The sequence below is a fragment of the Ascaphus truei genome, chromosome 4, assembly GCF_040206685.1.
Source record: "Ascaphus truei isolate aAscTru1 chromosome 4, aAscTru1.hap1, whole genome shotgun sequence".
NCBI classification, from domain to species: domain Eukaryota; kingdom Metazoa; phylum Chordata; class Amphibia; order Anura; family Ascaphidae; genus Ascaphus; species Ascaphus truei.
The window spans coordinates 209,628,205-209,645,506 of record NC_134486.1 but is presented as its reverse complement, the minus strand read 5'-3'; the positions used below and the strand labels follow the sequence as shown (position 1 = coordinate 209,645,506).

The window sequence follows — 17,302 nt, the reverse complement described above, 5'->3', positions numbered from 1 at the left end:
AGAATACCATTTGGGAAAGGGCATGCAGCTGCTGTCTCGTAGGGCCCTGAACATATTGCCGGGACTTGGTTGGGTAGTTGGCAAGATAGTTCCCTGAATTCCGGCAATATAAGCAGAGGTCCTCCAAACGGCGTCTATTCCGTTCTTTGGGGGACATAGGCCAACGAATTGTATCCAGCTGCATCGGCTCAGCTTCAGGGAGTGAACCAACGGTGGTTCTGGAAAATTTGGACATATCAGCAGTTTTCAAGCCGGGGTTTTTAAACATGCTTCCCTGTCTCTCCAGTCTCCTTTCCATGATCCTTCTGAATATTTGTATGCATAGATGGAGAAAGTCCTCAAAGCCCTCTGGGGTCATAACCCATGCGAGTTCATCTTTGATTTGCCCAGAAAGACCCCTGCAAAAATGAAATCACTGTGCAGCTTTATTCCAATTAGTGTCAGCAACCCATCTATAGAATTTTACAGCATATTCTGCTGCCGGTTGTCTTTCCTGATGAATATTAACCAAGACGGTTTCGGCAGTAGCACTACGATTTGGGTAGTCAAAAATCAGCTTCATGGCTGTAACGCGTAGCTCACCACAAACGAAGCACGACCGCGGTGCTGAGGTAGGGAATTGGTTAACACTGACCCATAGCCACGCGGGCGCACCTAGGATGTAGAGGAGTCATTCAAGCCAGGTCAGGGTTATAGATTTGAGAGTAGTGTAAGTACTTGCCAGGTCTTGAATGGAGAGTTGCGGATCGTCGGAGTGCGTAGCCAAGTTCAGGATTGGAGAGTAACGGATAGTCAGGGTAGATAGCCAGGTTCAGGATAGGAGAATATCGGATCGTTGGAGTACTTAGCCAAGGTCGGGACTGGAGACAGGAGAATGGTCGTTCGTAGCCAGATCAGGAGAGGAGAGGTGCGGAATCCAAGAGACAAGCAAGGTAGGCAATAAGAGGTTAATCGGCAAGGCAAGGTCACAGGAACTGGAATGCAGCAAGGCACGGCGTCACACTGGACTATCCTCAGCAAGGAATGAGAGCAGACACAAGGTATATAAAGGCAGAGCCTCCAATAGCCAGCCAGGCAGAACCAGGAAGTAAGCATCGATAGGCTGCTGGTGCGCAGAGGTGTGCCCTATAATGCAGTCTAATCGGGGATGGAGCGGAACTGATTGCGCACCAACCCGCACGTGTAACGGAGGTCAGGGGGTGGAGCCTGGAGCGTGCATCACTCCCACGCCGGTCCTGTCCATCACCAGAGCGGGGGCGGGGCTTGGACCGCGCATCAGCAGGGAGGCTGGACGAACGCACCCGTCGTGCGTCAGAGCGGTGGGCGGGGACCGAATCCATGGATGGGGGATCAGGCTGCGCAAGGTCCATACGCGCGTACTGGGACCACGAGACCGCGCATCCTGAGTGTCCGTCACAAAAGGCTTGTTGAGGTGAGGAGACAGTCTGCGACCGCCAGGATGGCGAATCCTCACAATGGTGCCTTCAAATCCCTCCATGTCCCTTACAATTGGACTATCCTGCTCCAGCATCGGGGTGACCCAAGCAAGGGCCTCATTTTTGAGAAGAGAGATGATCATCCCAACCTTGAGAGAGTCCATGGGATAGAGGGTAGGTTGCATCAGAAACTGGAGTCTGTACTTGTTGACGAAACCCCCGGAACTGGCATGGGTCCCTGCAAACTTTTCCAGAAGAGGTAGGCAGTAGGTGGGCTGGACAAGCGAGGCAGGGAGGGGGTGCATTTGGTGGAAAATTATGCAGGTTTTACAGCGCAGATTCCGTGTCTGCAATTCGGCCGCGAATATCGCAGATTTGGTCTTGCGAAACAGGTTTGGCATGCAATTCACGCAATTGATCCTGTAAGTCCTTGAATCGACCTTGACCAAGTTAGTGACTTGCATCTGAATTTTGGAAATGGCTATAGCTAATTGCTGAGCCAGCGAAGGTCCTGACCCAGCGGGATCCATGGTAGGGCTTGTTTATTCTGTCAAGTTCTGCGGAACTGCGGAACTGCGGAACTGCGGAACTGCGGAACTGCGGAACTGCGGAACTGCGGAGTGGATACCAGTGGCTGCGAATGGCAGGACAGTTAGAGCTGTGATGTCGGCCAGGGTCACAGGCAGAGCCCAGGGCAGGCAGCGAGAGTTGTAGTCGGTAGGCAAGCAAAAGTCCAGGGCAGGCAGCGAGAGGCGTAGTCGGTAAGCAAGCAGGGGTCTGGTAAAGATATAAGGAGCAACAACGTGCAGCAAGGCAGTGAGATATTCTATCCAGGAAGCACTAGTATAAACAAGCAAGGAGGAACAGGAAAGGGAGGTTTATATAGGTCTGGCTGAGGCATGGGACAGGTGCAGGTGATTATCTAATTATGATCTGTAGTGAGTTGTCTGCAGACTCAGGCAGTCAGGATCAGCAATGAATAAAGTGAAACCGGTGCTCAAACAATCAAATGTCCCATCTAGTAGATAAACAATCCAAGGGCCTCATGCAGTAAGCCACGATAAGGCTTTTTCGGCATTTTATAGCCGTTTTTTGCCCTCCTGATTCAGTAAGCCCCGATAAGTGGGAATTATCGGCAACTTTTCTTCCGAAAAAAAAAAATTTCGCCACCCGGCTGCCGATAAGCCACTTATCGGGACTTTTTTTTCCCGCCTGAATTCAGTAAGCCCCGATCAGCTTTTGGGTGCTGATCGGCAGGCCAGATTGGAGATTTTTATGGCCAATCCAGCCCGCCAACTAAAGTTGGCAACTTGCTGAAGGAGAAGCATCGGCAAGGGCGACACTTAGGAAAAATGAGCCCTTTTTCCTGCCTGTGATTGATGCCGGGGGTCTCCGGAGCTGATACCCGCACCGGAGCCCCCCGGCATGCATCCGAGGCAGGAAAAAGGCATTTAAAAGCCACTTCATTACCTTAGCGGCTAACCGCTAAGGCAATGAAGGGGTTAACCCACCCTGCCAGCGTTATTGTGGGTAGCGGGGATGGGTGAGGGGGGTATTTGGCCCTGGGTGTGAGTTTAGGACTTGCGGGGGGGATGCGGGGGCACTTAACCCCTTCACGACCGTAGCAGTTAATACCGCTACGGTCCTGAAGGGGTTAAGGCCTCCCGCTACCCACCCGCAAGCCCTAAACAACCACCGTTGGGGCTAATGCCCCCTTCACACACCCCCACTACCCACAATAATAAAAAAACACACCCCAGCCCCACAATAACGAAATAAATAAATAATTAAATGCACGCGCGTCCAGGGGCTCCCCGAGGGAGCCCTGGTGTCCCGCGATCGCGGGACAGCGGCAGGGGGTTCCGGGGACCCGGCGGACCCGGCAGCGGTAGGGAGAGCGCCCCGATCGGAGGGCGCTCTTCCGCTGCTTCGGCGCGCGCCCGTCACTCTCGGGCGCGCGCCAGGCTACTGCTGCGGCCAAGAACGGGCAAATGCTCGAATAAACTTGGCCGCAGCAGTATATATATATATATATACCTAACAACACCTATACCCCCCTAAAATACAGTATAGTAATGGGCAGAATGAATATTATCCACAAATGGATAATAGTGCAGTTGTCCATTTACAATACATACACAACAATAAAGACTTTAAATACATATAGCACTCACCCATGTCCCACTGCCACGATGAAGGCCATCCTCATCTTCATCCTGCCCATGCCCCATCCGCTTCTGCAAAACAAACACAAGAATTACAACATCCAAATTAATGTCCCCTAACCCCTTAATCACCATAGCAGTTATTAACCGCTACAGTTATTAAGGGGTTAAGCCACCATCACCCACATACCCTCCCCCACAAAGCCCCCCAACCACCCTCACCCAATACCCACAGGGGAGTCCTACCAAATACCCTTGGGCCTAATACCCCCTCCCCCAGCACATACAGTACAATAATGTGCCAAATAACTATTATCCACATAGGGATAATACATTATTTGGCCATTATTAAACACATTCAATACCGTTAAAATGTAAAGAAAATTGTACTAACCTCATCAATAAGAAGTCTCCGTCGCCAGCATCATCCTTGGGGTCCGTTGCCAACATTATAAATAGCCACAACATTTGAATATCATTAACATAACACTGAACCCCTTAATCACCTTATCCGGTACTAACCTGAAAGGTAATTAAGGGGTGAAGCCATCCTGCAATGCCTACAACAGTTATGCATAACATCCTCAGTGAAATAAATACCCATTGCCTAACCAAATTCCATTTAATCATTCAATCTGTAGGCTCACATGCCTCATAAAACATTGCATTTACAGTGTATACATGTAGCATAACATGTAAACTGCATGTACACGCTGCAAATCAATGTTAACAATACAATAATCCCACTCAAATCGCCATACATCACAAGAAGTATATTATTTAATCCAATAAACTCACCATCAATGAATTACCACACATCACTTACATCCCTAAACAATTAAAATACCATCCATACCAATTACACAATGAACTAAAGCTATCCTAACAGAGAACAATTTCAAAACATAGAAAAAAGTACACCAACAATTACAATATACTAAAGCAAGGCTTTCCATATCCTACTGTACGGCCTGGAAGCCCAAAACTTACATCTGTCTAAAAATAAAATACATTTAGCACACATCAATGCATAGCCACAATGATTAACAATACAGAATAAGAAGCTTTAACAACACTATCATTTCTTACCCTGTATATATATCTGTACACATACATACAGACATACATACAGTGGGAAGAAATGATATGCATTATAAAAAATGAAAACATGAAAAAGCAACAAAAAAAACAGTTACATTAAGAACATTTCTTTATTTAACTTACCATTACTTGCCCCCACCGACTCCCGTTGATCATCTTACTCACGAACCAATCCACGACACCGTCCACGACACCATCCACGACACAATCCAGGAACAAATCCACGAACCAAACCAGGAACCAATCCAAGAACAAGTGCAGGAACCAATCCAGGAACCAAGCCACGAAGAAATCCACGAAACAATCCACGACACGATCCAGGAACAGGAACCCGTAAAAGAAAAAAACATAACAAATTAAACATTAAAATAATAAAACATGGCAATCAAGGGTTGTACTAGTTTTATTCTTAGTGAATCTGTATTAAAATACCTTGTTCCGGGGTCTTCTTGACGTCCGGTGCCACGCCCTGGTCTTCAATCTTCAGGAGGAGGTCCGTCCTCCTCGGCGTCTGCCTTCAAAATGAGACGACATAGGCTTTTAAAGGCCTATGACGTCACATTTGTCGTCATATGGTTCCCACGGCCCTGATTGGGCCGTGAAAACCATGTGTTTTGGCCGATGTAAAAAAATTTGATGACGTCACTTAAAGGCAATGCCAGCACAGCCAATCAGAATGGCTTTGTTGCTATTGCCTTTATGTCTGTATGTATGTGTACAGATATATATACAGGGTAAGAAATGATAGTGTTGTTAAAGCTTCTTATTCTGTATTGTTAATCATTGTGGCTATGCATTGATGTGTGCTAAATGTATTTTATTTTTAGACAGATGTAAGTTTTGGGCTTCCAGGCCGTACAGTAGGATATGGAAAGCCTTGCTTTAGTATATTGTAATTGTTGGTGTACTTTTGACTATGTTTTGAAGTTGTTCTCTGTTAGGATAGCTTTAGTTCATTGTGTAATTGGTATGGATGGTATTTTAATTGTTTAGGGATGTAAGTGATGTGTGGTAATTCATTGATGGTGAGTTTATTGGATTAAATAATATACTTCTTGTGATGTATGGCGATTTGAGTGGGATTATTGTATTGTTAACATTGATTTGCAGCGTGTACATGCAGTTTACATGTTATGCTACATGTATACACTGTAAATGCAATGTTTTATGAGGCATGTGAGCCTACAGATTGAATGATTAAATGGAATTTGGTTAGGCAATTGGTTTTTATTTCACTGAGGATGTTATGCATAACTGTTGTAGGCATTGCAGGATGGCTTCACCCCTTAATTACCTTTCAGGTTAGTACCCGATAAGGTGATTAAGGGGTTCAGTGTTATGTTAATGATATTCAAATGTTGTGGCTATTTATAATGTTGGCAACGGACCCCAAGGATGATGCTGGCGACGGAGACTTCTTATTGATGAGGTTAGTACAATTTTCTTTACATTTTAACGGTATTGAATGTGTTTAATAATGGCCAAATAATGTATTATCCCTATGTGGATAATAGTTATTTGGCACATTATTGTACTGTATGTGCTGGGGGAGGGGGTATTAGGCCCAAGGGTATTTGGTAGGACTCCCCTGTGGGTATTGGGTGAGGGTGGTTGGGGGGCTTTGTGGGGGAGGGTATGTGGGTGATGGTGGCTTAACCCCTTAATAACTGTAGCGGTTAATAACCGCTATGGTGATTAAGGGGTTAGGGGACATTAATTTGGATGTTGTAATTCTTGTGTTTGTTTTGCAGAAGCGGATGGGGCATGGGCAGGATGAAGATGAGGATGGCCTTCATCGTGGCAGTGGGACATGGGTGAGTGCTATATGTATTTAAAGTCTTTATTGTTGTGTATGTATTTTAAATGGACAACTGCACTATTATCCATTTGTGGATAATAGTCATTCTGCCCATTACTATACTGTATGTTGTGTATTGCTGCTATGTTTATTGGGGGCATTTGTCCCCAATAAACATGCTACTATGCGTTAACCCCTTCATTGCCTTAGCGGCTATCCGCTATGGTAATGAAGCAGCATTAATGTATTTTAATAATATTGTGCGGAAGCAGGAGGCCCCCTGAGCTGAAGCGCATTTATTTGTGGCTCAGAGACCCCCTGCCTCCCGAGTTACAGGCCCCGGTTTGGGCCATCGGTTACAGTGTGGACGCCATGTTTATTGCGGGGACGCTATAAACATGGCGGCGACACTGCCACCCGATGACACATACCGGGGCCTGTAACTCGGGAAGCAGGGGGTCCCTGCTCCACAAAGCAATGCGGTTCAGCTCAGGGGACCCCCTGCTCACTGTACAGTATAATTAAAAAGACATTCATGCTGCTTCATTACCGTTGCACATAGCCGCCAAGGTAAGGAACGAGTCTTTATTGATGTGTGTGTTTTATTTATACTGTACATGTGCAGAGGGTCTCCGGAGCAGAACCGCGTTGGTTTGAGGTCCGGGGACCCCCTTCCCCCCGAGATACAGGCCCCTTTATGGGGTGCCGGTATCCCTCTGGTTTGTTTACAGGTCGCGGTCACGTGATCGGGACCTTTAAACGCCGAGGGATACCGGCACCTCATAAAGGGGCCTGTATCTCGGGGGGCAGGGGGTCCCCGGACCTCAAACCAACGCGGTTCAGCTCCGAAGACCCCCTGCACATGTACACTATGAGTAAAAGGTGTTTTTAAATACTTTTTTTGGTGCCGATGTTTGCGCTGAGAGAGCGGCTTGTCTCTCTCAGCTGCAAACATCTATCGGCACCAAAGGCTTATCGGGAGCCTTATCGGGAGCCAGGCTGTATCGCCACAGGTCATCGGCAGCTTTTCTTTCGCAGTGCTTCGGCAGGGATCGGAAGGATTCGGCCCTTACTGAATACTGCGAGGTTAAATCGCCCAAAAAAAGCCTTTTCGCAATTCGTGCCGAAAATTTTGTATCGGGGCTTACTGCATGAGGCCCCAAGTGTTAGAAAAAATGCCTCCTTTTATTTAAATATATAAATCCAATATAAGGTGCCTGGAGAATGGTGCCTAGTGTCTCCCAACACATACAGCCTTGATGACACACACATAAATCTCCTTACTGATGCACAGTATGGCATATATGCTGAATAAAGTACAGGGCCCAGACAGATCTGACAAAAAAAGGCACCCTACCCACATCGTCTAGACTGAAAGATGTCAGTGGGCATTTGAAGAGGTGGGAAAATGTCTCTCGGAAGCCCCCACTCTTAAATGTCCTGACTTTACAAAACCCTTCATTGTGCAGATAGATGCCTCGGATATAGGCTTGGGGGCTGTCTAATCCCAGGACTTTGATGGGGCAGAACACCCAATCCTTTTTGTAAGCCAGAAACTATTCTTCAGGGAGGTGAAGTATCCGGCCATTGAAAGAGACTCTAGCAAAAGGGGCAACTGAGGCCCTGTGGCAGGGCTGCTCAACTCCATTCCAATAGCCCCCTCAACAGGTCAGGTTTTCAGAATATCCCAACTTCAGCACAGGGGGCTCAATCAGAGCTTCAGTGGAAGACTGAGCCTCTGATTAAGCCACCTGTGTTGAAGCAGGGACTGATTAAACCACCTGTTGTGAACCTGGGATATCCTCAAAACCTGACCTGTTGGGGGTCCTGAGGACTGGAGTTGAGCACCCCTGCCCTAAGGTATTATCTGGCTAGGGTCGATTTTACCATTGTAACGGATTATGCAATACAATGAGGGATAGCAACCAGGGGGCGTCTGCCATCCAATCCTTTTTATTCGAGATACAGCATAGGCTGGGCAAACAACATGAAATTGCCGATTTCATGTCTCGAGAGGGGGTGGAGGGATCGGTTTCGGCCGCAGGTAGCCATGGCTACCAGCAAACAAAGGAGAAGTGAAGCAAGGGCAAACCTATTACCAGCCAAGGCTTTTAGACCTTGGAGAGTTAGCGGTTAACACCTGCCTGGTAAAAGCAAGGGGATTAATGAGCACAGCTGAAGCGTGTCAGAAAAGGTCTTTAAAAAGCCAAGATAGCTAGAGCACACTGCTTCTGGGAGGAGTAAGCTGTGCTGCTGAGGCTGCAGGTCTCCGACATGGGTCCCTGACCAAAAAAACGGAAATCCACATTGTATATATATATATATATATATATAAACAAGCTTTCATGGGATGGATTGTATTTTGGAAAGCTGTTTGTTGCTGATGTCCTGTTTTGGATGAATAAAAGCCATTACTTGTTTCACCAACTCCAAGTCTCCTGGATTTATCTTTACTGGCATTGCCTACAATATTATTTTCAGAATTTATGGTACTGTATAAATGTCATAAATTGTTTTAGTGAATAAAATTTAAGATACATGTATAAGTTAATTTGCTTAACCTACGAAAACGAAAAATGTTGATGATCATTTATTAAACGTAATAGTTAAACAAGATTATTTGCACCCGTCTCTTTAATTCTGTAAATGTAGTAATGAACCTGCTCATGTAAAATAATGCATGCTGGATATTTTGGTTTGCTAAATTATGGGAATTCTATTACATAGTCACATAATAAATTAGTGGTAAAAAAAGGTGTGTGTGCCAAGCACGTTAATTTCAAGTGAAACTTCTTTGTTTTTTGTCACTGTTTTGTCACAGAAATTGTATTTGTGATGATGTTTTTAATTAAAAATCAAAACACAATTTCAGTGACAAAACGCAAAGAAGTTTGACCCCCCATCACCACCTGTTTTAGATATTTGCACTTCTATACAGTATGTATATTAACTGTGAAATCCTCGTTTGTGTGTGTGTCTCTCTCTCTCTCTCTCTCTCTCTCTCTCTCTGTCTGTGTGTGTGTGTCTGTGTGTGTCTCACTGTGTCTGTGTGTGTATGTGTGTGTGTCTCTGTGTGTGTGTGTGTGTGTGTTTCTGTGTGTGTCTCTCTGTCTCTGTGTGTGTGTCTGTGTGTGTGTCTGTGTGTCTCTGTGTGTGTGTGTCTCTGTGTGTGTGTGTGTCTCTGTCTCTGTGTGTGTCTGTGTGTGTCTGTGTGTGTGTGACTGTGTGACTGTGTGACTGTGTGTGTCTCTGTGTGTGTGTGGTCTCCGTCTCCCAGTCTCCCAAGTGTTGGTGCTGTTCTGAAGGCCTCTACGCATGCGCGATGCGCCGGAGGCCCGAGGACCGTTCTACCTTACTTTTCATTGTCTATAGTAAAGTAGGCTAATAAGAAACTTGTACATCAAATTCAACCTTTATAACACGCTAATCAGGTGAGATACTCATCCTATATTGACCAAGGGGAAGGCAAAAAATAAACCCAGTGAAACATATGCCATTTGCCCCACAATCGTACTCAGCTTCAGTCATTGAAATTGTATTTATTTCTTTTTTCCTGGATCAACATCCTTGGTATATTTAATTTATTCAGCAAAATCCTGTATATCTATCCTTTCTAAAAAGATCTCCAAACATTTAAAATAAATATTTACTGTATCTGCCTTTAGTCTCCATTTGTAACAAATTTCCCATTGTGATTGCTGTTACTGTAATGAACCCTTTCCTTTGCTGCTGGTGAGCCCTCTTTTCCTTTAATCGCAGGGGTTGACCCTATGTCACTAGTACTGTCCTTTGGATACAGTTCTTTGTATTGACCGCAACTATTTATAACAACATTTACGTATAAATAGTAATCACATCCCCTTAGTTAAAATGTAAACAAACCCAATTTACACATTTCCTCAAAAGTCAGATTTGGTGCACTTTTCCCAGTTGCATAATATCTTTATAATAAAGAGGTGCCTTAAACTGCACTTCATATTCAAGCTGTGGTCTTCCTAAGGATGTACTGTATATAGGTACAAAATTATATAATCTCCCTTCCATCTAGATCACATTTTAATTATGATAATATCCTGGTAGCCTTTGCAGCTACTACCTGTACCATGCTTCTAGCATATCATCTACACACACTCCTAAATCCTTCTCCCCCCATTACTGAACATTTTTCACCATTACTTTGTAGGTAGCATATTTATTGTTGCTTCCCAAATAAATAACCTTACCTTGATATCTATTACACTTCACCTGCACAAGCTTCTAGTTGAAAAATTACATAATTTTACCATCTTGCATCATTTGGTTTTATCAACAAAGATGGAGACTTTGCTTTTGACACCTACTTCAATGTAATTAATAAGTAAGTTAAAAAGCATTCACCCCACTACTGAACTTTTTTTGCACTCCATTTACAACTTTAAACTAATTACAAAATGTTCAATGGATGACCAGCCTCTGCTGTCTATCCTTCAGCGAGTTTTCAACCCAGGTGCGAATATTTGCACCCAAATATACTATCCCTTAATACATCTTCGAGTTTCTTCGCCACAATAGATGTTAGGCTAACAGGTCTGTAATTCCCAGGTTGTGATATAGTTCTTTTTTAATAAAGGTGTCCCTTGGGCTTTATGCCAATCTTGTGATACTGAACCTATGGAAATGATGTGCTTAAATATTAAATATAATAGTTTTGTTATGACTGAGCTGAGCTCACTAAGAATCACTGGGTGTATGCCATTAGGGCCTGGTGTTTTACTGAGTCACTTTGGACAAATCAGACACAATGTTAAGAATTTTGTACACATAAGGAAATGCAATTGAAACCCCTTTTTCATCAGAGATTTTCGGCTCCATAACCTATGCCTATACAGTCCTAAATTATAGAAAAACAAAGACGTTGAATGCAGTAGAGCTTCTTTTTTTTGCATTACTGTTGTCCCAAATTTAGACTGAGACTGAGATTGAGACTTCAATAAATAGACCCACAATAGTATTTTGTATTGTATTTTTCATTATATAGCACCTGCCAGTGTATGCAGCACTTTAAAGAAATATTATACAAGACATATGTGGATGCATAATCCAATTAGGGATAAGTGCATAATACACAAAGTAAAGGGTTGGGCAGGAGAAGAGCTTAAAGTCTAGCTGGTGTATTTAGACATATACAGACAAAAAGACTACAGGGATGTGCAAAGAGCAGTTTCAGTAGAATGAAAGGTTTAAAAACCTGATTGGAAAAGGTACAACATGTAATGGGAATTAAGGAAGTATGTGAGAAAACACGGTATTAAAGAAGTTTAGAGCACAATGGCAAGAGAGAGACAGGACGATAAAGTGGAGAGCAAGTAGGGTTAAGGGTGCTCTTCTGGCGAATGAGTATGAGTATTGCATGTTTGAGTGTTGAGGGAAATATGCCACAGTAACGTGAGATGTTGATGTGGATCAGTGTGGGGACTAAAGTAAGAGTAATAGTTTTAGGCGGTAATTCCACATACTCTGAAGTAACCGATTGCACTGGAATAGGACAAAAAGCTCAATTGACTTGATCGGCCACGTCAGAGTATAAGGGAATGGGATCAAGAAACAAGTGGTAGAGGGAGAGGAAAAAAGCAAACTAGACACTTGCGCCTCTCTAATAGGAAAGAAGGAGTCAAGGGTGGAGAGAAGAGTACAGTATTTGACAGGAGAGGTATAGAAGAAGGTGCAGAGGGTATAGTTAGTTGGAGTGAATCCACTTTGACCTTGATATAAATGGCAAAGTCTTGAGGGCTATTTGAGCATATCTAATTATATATTACCGAATATCTTGTTTAGAGTTATCAAACGTGCTTTGTGATTACCCCTGGTATTCTTGGAGACCTTAGTCAACCATATGAAATATTAAACAGAACCAGCAACAATTCGATCACTTGGCCCCAAGATCACATTGGGATTTATGTGTTTACAGTGAAGATTCTAGATCCGAATTTCAGGTAATTATGTGTTTCATGTAACTGAATTTGTTCATTTACAAAAATCATGCAACAATAAAAAGAATGTCATAGGCTTTTGCATGTTTGTTTGTATATCATTAAAGTCTAAATAGGCTGCAAGAGCACTGTGTAGTTGATAAGCTAAAATAATGGTCAAGAAAAAAATGTTGAAAATGTTTCCAATTTACAATTCAAATAGACAATAGAGGTATCTAGAAAGAAAAAACCTAAAGAGCAAAAGAAAAAAAAGAAACCATAGTATAGCCTGTAAAGATAATGAGTAATTCTCAACTTTAATGGTCCAAACTCACAACATTTCTTCTTGATCAGGCGTTTTTGTCAAATAAATCAGACTCTGATTCTGCTGGGCTTCTTTGCCCCTTCATAGGATGTCATCTCAATGGTTTTAAAAATACATGAAGCTTCTAATTGAGTAATGGCTGTAATTCTGCTCAGTCCTCTAAAATTTGGTCGAACTGTATCAATTACCCAAAAAATCTAATTCCTGTAGGATTACTACTAAAGCAAAAACAGCAAAAAAATAAACTGGCGCCTAAAACAAATTCTGAAATATACTGTGGAAAAACCTGACCACATAAAATGTCCTGTCCTGTTGAACTAGGGGTATTCCGGGGAGTCTTGATGGTTGTTTCACAACATGTGGAAAGAAAACCAGAGACCAATCATAGTGTATAACTGTAGAATAACTATAAAAGTTTAAAAAACTATAACACACTGCTGATATTACAAACAGGACTTACAAGACCAACACACATTGAAAACACACAAAAACACTGTCAGTAAACTACACAACACCTTCTGATGAGCCCAAAAAATTACTGATTTAATAATGTACACTTATAAAAGAATATTAACATACACAGGGAATATGACTTGGGGACTCTGCTCTGGATAGGGAAAAATTGAAATCTTACTCACAACAAGCAAGGTTCAATAGGCACAGTAGATGGTTCTTTTCCAAAGGCAGATGTCCACATCAGGAGACTTGCTTTTTTCACACCAGATAGCTGGTCCCGCTGCCGCATGTACCGCCACTCCGGGTGGTTCCGATAATAATACTGCCTGGGCTTGACTTCACTGCCGTGACCGCATGCAGCCGTTCTGTGTACCGACCACAGACACTTCCCTAATTGCGCACAGATACGCGGAAGTGTGTATCTCAATTGCCGCTGCACTCCGAACTGCACGTCCTGCTCTCTACAAGCTCTGTAGCTTTTGTAGATGTCCAATGTCCAATTTCGTCAATTCCCACAATCCTACGCATTTCGTGAAAGAATTCACATCCTCGGGGGCATACTAAGTGCATGGGTATAGCTGATATATACCCTAATCTTATAATTGGCAGTCATTACATAATTAACCCATCACAGTAAACATACAACAATAAACAACAATACCACATTCTCAGCAGTGAGCAATAAGCTCATAAAATACACACATATATAATACAACTTAAAATAACTCTCTGATAGAAAGCGCTTTTATAAAAAGCTAAAATATGTATATCTTACATCAATAAAACCACCCATAGACATTAGATGGGATTACCCTACCTCACCTGTTTAGGAGGGAGTGGAATTATGTTAGAAACACTGATCTAATGCATCCCAGTGTAAATGATGCGAGACCAGATAAAGGCTTCTCGGGGTGTAGCACAACCCGCGTGTCGATTGGACGGACAAATTGCCGATCCAGTGGGGTCCTACCATGAAGGAGGCTGTCATACCCCCCATTACCATGCTCGCTGGCCTCGACACTTCATTACCACCTCTCTCCACCCTTCCTGAAGTATACCGTGATTTTTTGGATGTCTTCAACAAGACCCAGGCTGAGGTCTTACCGCCTCATTGTTCGTATGACTGCCCCATAGAATTAATTCCTGGAGCCACACTACCTAAGTCTAAATCATATCCCCTCTCTGTGCCCGAGACCGAGGCTATGATGACTTACATCCAGGAGAATCTCAAGAGAGGTTTTATTCGGAACTACACTTCCCCGGCCGGAGCAGGGTTCTTCTTTGTGAAGAAGAAGGATGGCTCCTTAAGACCCTGTATCGACTTTCGTGGACTTAACAAGATCACAGTTAAAAACCGGTACCCCTTCCTCTAATTTCGGAACTCTTTGACCGGCTCCAAGGAAAAGGAAAAAACGAGTGACTCAGCGGTCATAGCTCCTCCAAACAGCCAGGCGCATTGAAAAAGTAAAAAAAAAAACTTTATTGACTCAAAAAGTGAACATCGGCAAAGAGATACTCTAACGCGTTTGTCCAATGGTGGACTTTATCAAAGAGTAATTACCCTTGCAATGAGGCGATCTTTATATAGGTGATGACATGGCTCAATTGGTTAAGATATCACAGGGATGGACCTCCCCCTTTACCTACAGGCTATTAATTGAATCTTTGTTATACCATGTCACCAGATACATATAGGAAGCGCTACATGCAAAAAAAACATAGTTTCAATGCATATGTATTATATATCTATTAAGAAAAAACAATAATAATACAAAAAAGAAAAAAAGGGAAAGGAAGAATAAAAAACATAGGGTTAAAAACAAACTGGCTGAATACTCACAATAATAATAAACTGAATGTAGTGATGTATTAAGTATAAGGAAAATGAATCATATAAAAGAAATTATAACATGAAAAATAATAAATGGTTAATACATGAAGGAGCAAATGACCACCTAACCTATATGAAATGGAAAAAATAGTAAACAGTGCATTGGAAGGGGTAGCTATATGAAATCAGAGTATACCAAATAGTTTCAATGAAACGTTGCTGCCTAGAGAAGATAGAATACATGCAACATATGATAGTAACATATAATAAGCAATAACCATATAACAATATGATACCATACACCCTGAACACTCCACACATGAAACAAGCTATCCAGTCAGGAAATGTTTAAGTTCCCATTCCTGATTGATGCTTGATGGATGGAGAGTGTTCAGGGTGTATATCCAATACATCTCTTGTTTATTCAATGTATTTTCCCTATCACCACCCCTAACGTGGCAAGGGATGTGTTCAATAGCTGAATAAGAGAAGTTCTCTATTCCACCCCTGGAGCACATAGAAAAGTGTCGGGCCACAGGATGTGTTAAATCCTTCCTCTTAATCAGACGAACATGTTCTGCAATTCGTATTTTTAGCGGTCTTATAGTTCGTTCGATGTATTTCTTATCACACCCACAATTCAAAAGATATATTACAAAACTGGTGTTGCAATTCAAACATTTCTTTATATAGTACTTATTTTTATTCTGATTAAGAACTATGACTTTAGTGGTATGGACATATTTACACATAGAGCAATTACCACAGCCAAAGAAACCTCTTGGTATCCCTCGTATCTGTGCATATTCCAAACGAGACTCAAATAAGCTTGGTGATAGGTGAGAAGCAAGTGTTTTGGCCTTACGGTAAGTAAACCTTGGCCCACCTTTAACAAATTCGAAAATGTCTTTATCCAAAGACAACGTTTGCCAATGTTTGTGGATTATATCACATATTAACCGTGATTGCCGATTATAAGTTGTAATAAACAATGGACTTATATCATTGTCGTTAGAAAAAGATTTGATCTTATCTTTACGACTCCATGGTTTCCTCTTTTTAATAAGTGTTTTTCTATCAATAGAATTTGCAAACTCAAAAGCAGATTGAATGTCAGTGTTGCCATAGCATCTGGCTATAAGTCTCTCAGATAGTTCCCTTGACTGTTGAAGGAAACTATCATTATCAGAACATAACCTTTTAAGCTTGATAAACTGGGCCTTGGGGATACTTTTAACAAGGAGCCTCTGTATTCTCCAAACTTGACCTGGGAGGAGCTTACAATCTAATCCGAATACGCGAGGGTGACGAGTGGAAGACTGCATTCAACACACGCACGGGCCATTATGAATATCTAGTGATGCCGTTCGGCCTCTGCAATGCCCCAGCTGTCTTCCAAGAATTTATGAATGACATCTTCCGGGACATTTTGGGTATTTTCGTCATAGTATACCTAGACAACATCCTCATTTTCTCCAAAAACCACGAGGAGCACATTCATTACACCAGGGTGGTCCTCGCTCGGCTACATTTACATAATTTGCCTGGCTACATTTAACCAGCTCCCTGCTGGATTTAGGACCAGTTTCTTAAACACGGATAAGTCCCTGTTACAGGGGCCTATTCACTAAACATTTGATAAGTTCAGTGCATTGCCCAGTGGGTTTTCATTTTCTTACCGCACTACAAGAAATGTGACAAAATGGTATTCATTAAGAAAAATCACAATTTTTTATATTGCGTTGTTTAAATGTCCTGGTCACGTGATGCAGGAGATTTAAACAATGCAAGGAGATATCGGCACCCCATACCGAGGCCAGTAACTCAGAAGCAGTGGGTCCCCGAGGCTGAATTTAATCCCCTGCTTCAATACTCTATTATTAAAATTAACATTAAAACAGCTTCATTACCTTACCAACTAGCCGCTAAGGCAATGAAGGGGTTAAGCAAGAGTATCTGGTTTATTGGGGGTACAGGGGGTAGGTGAACTGGGTTACTTGGCCCAGGGTGGGTGGTTAGGCCTAACAGGAAGGTTGAGGGAGGAGTTCACCCCTTCATTACCATTGTGGTGGTAACCGCTATGGTAATGAAGGGGTTAACCCCTCCCACTACCACTCGGTAGGCCTAACCACCCACCCTGGGCCAAGTACCCCTATTAACCCACCCATCTAACCCCAATAAACATTAAAATAGAATAACCCTACTACCACCCCTCTTCCCCCAAAACACATACTGTTCAGTA

General features: G+C 42.8%; 1 protein-coding gene across 4 annotated transcripts in view; it reads left to right on the top strand.

Moving 5' to 3' along the window:
• The window catches only part of CATSPERE (catsper channel auxiliary subunit epsilon), an 891,786-nt gene that overhangs the window by 857,838 nt on the left and 16,646 nt on the right, over window positions 1-17,302 (top strand). For all 4 annotated transcript variants that reach the window (XM_075596820.1, XM_075596822.1, XM_075596819.1 and 1 more), the window contains one exon: window positions 12,315-12,472. In XM_075596820.1, coding sequence (XP_075452935.1) covers window positions 12,315-12,472 — 158 coding nt within the window. The remainder of the gene's footprint in view (window positions 1-12,314; window positions 12,473-17,302) is intronic.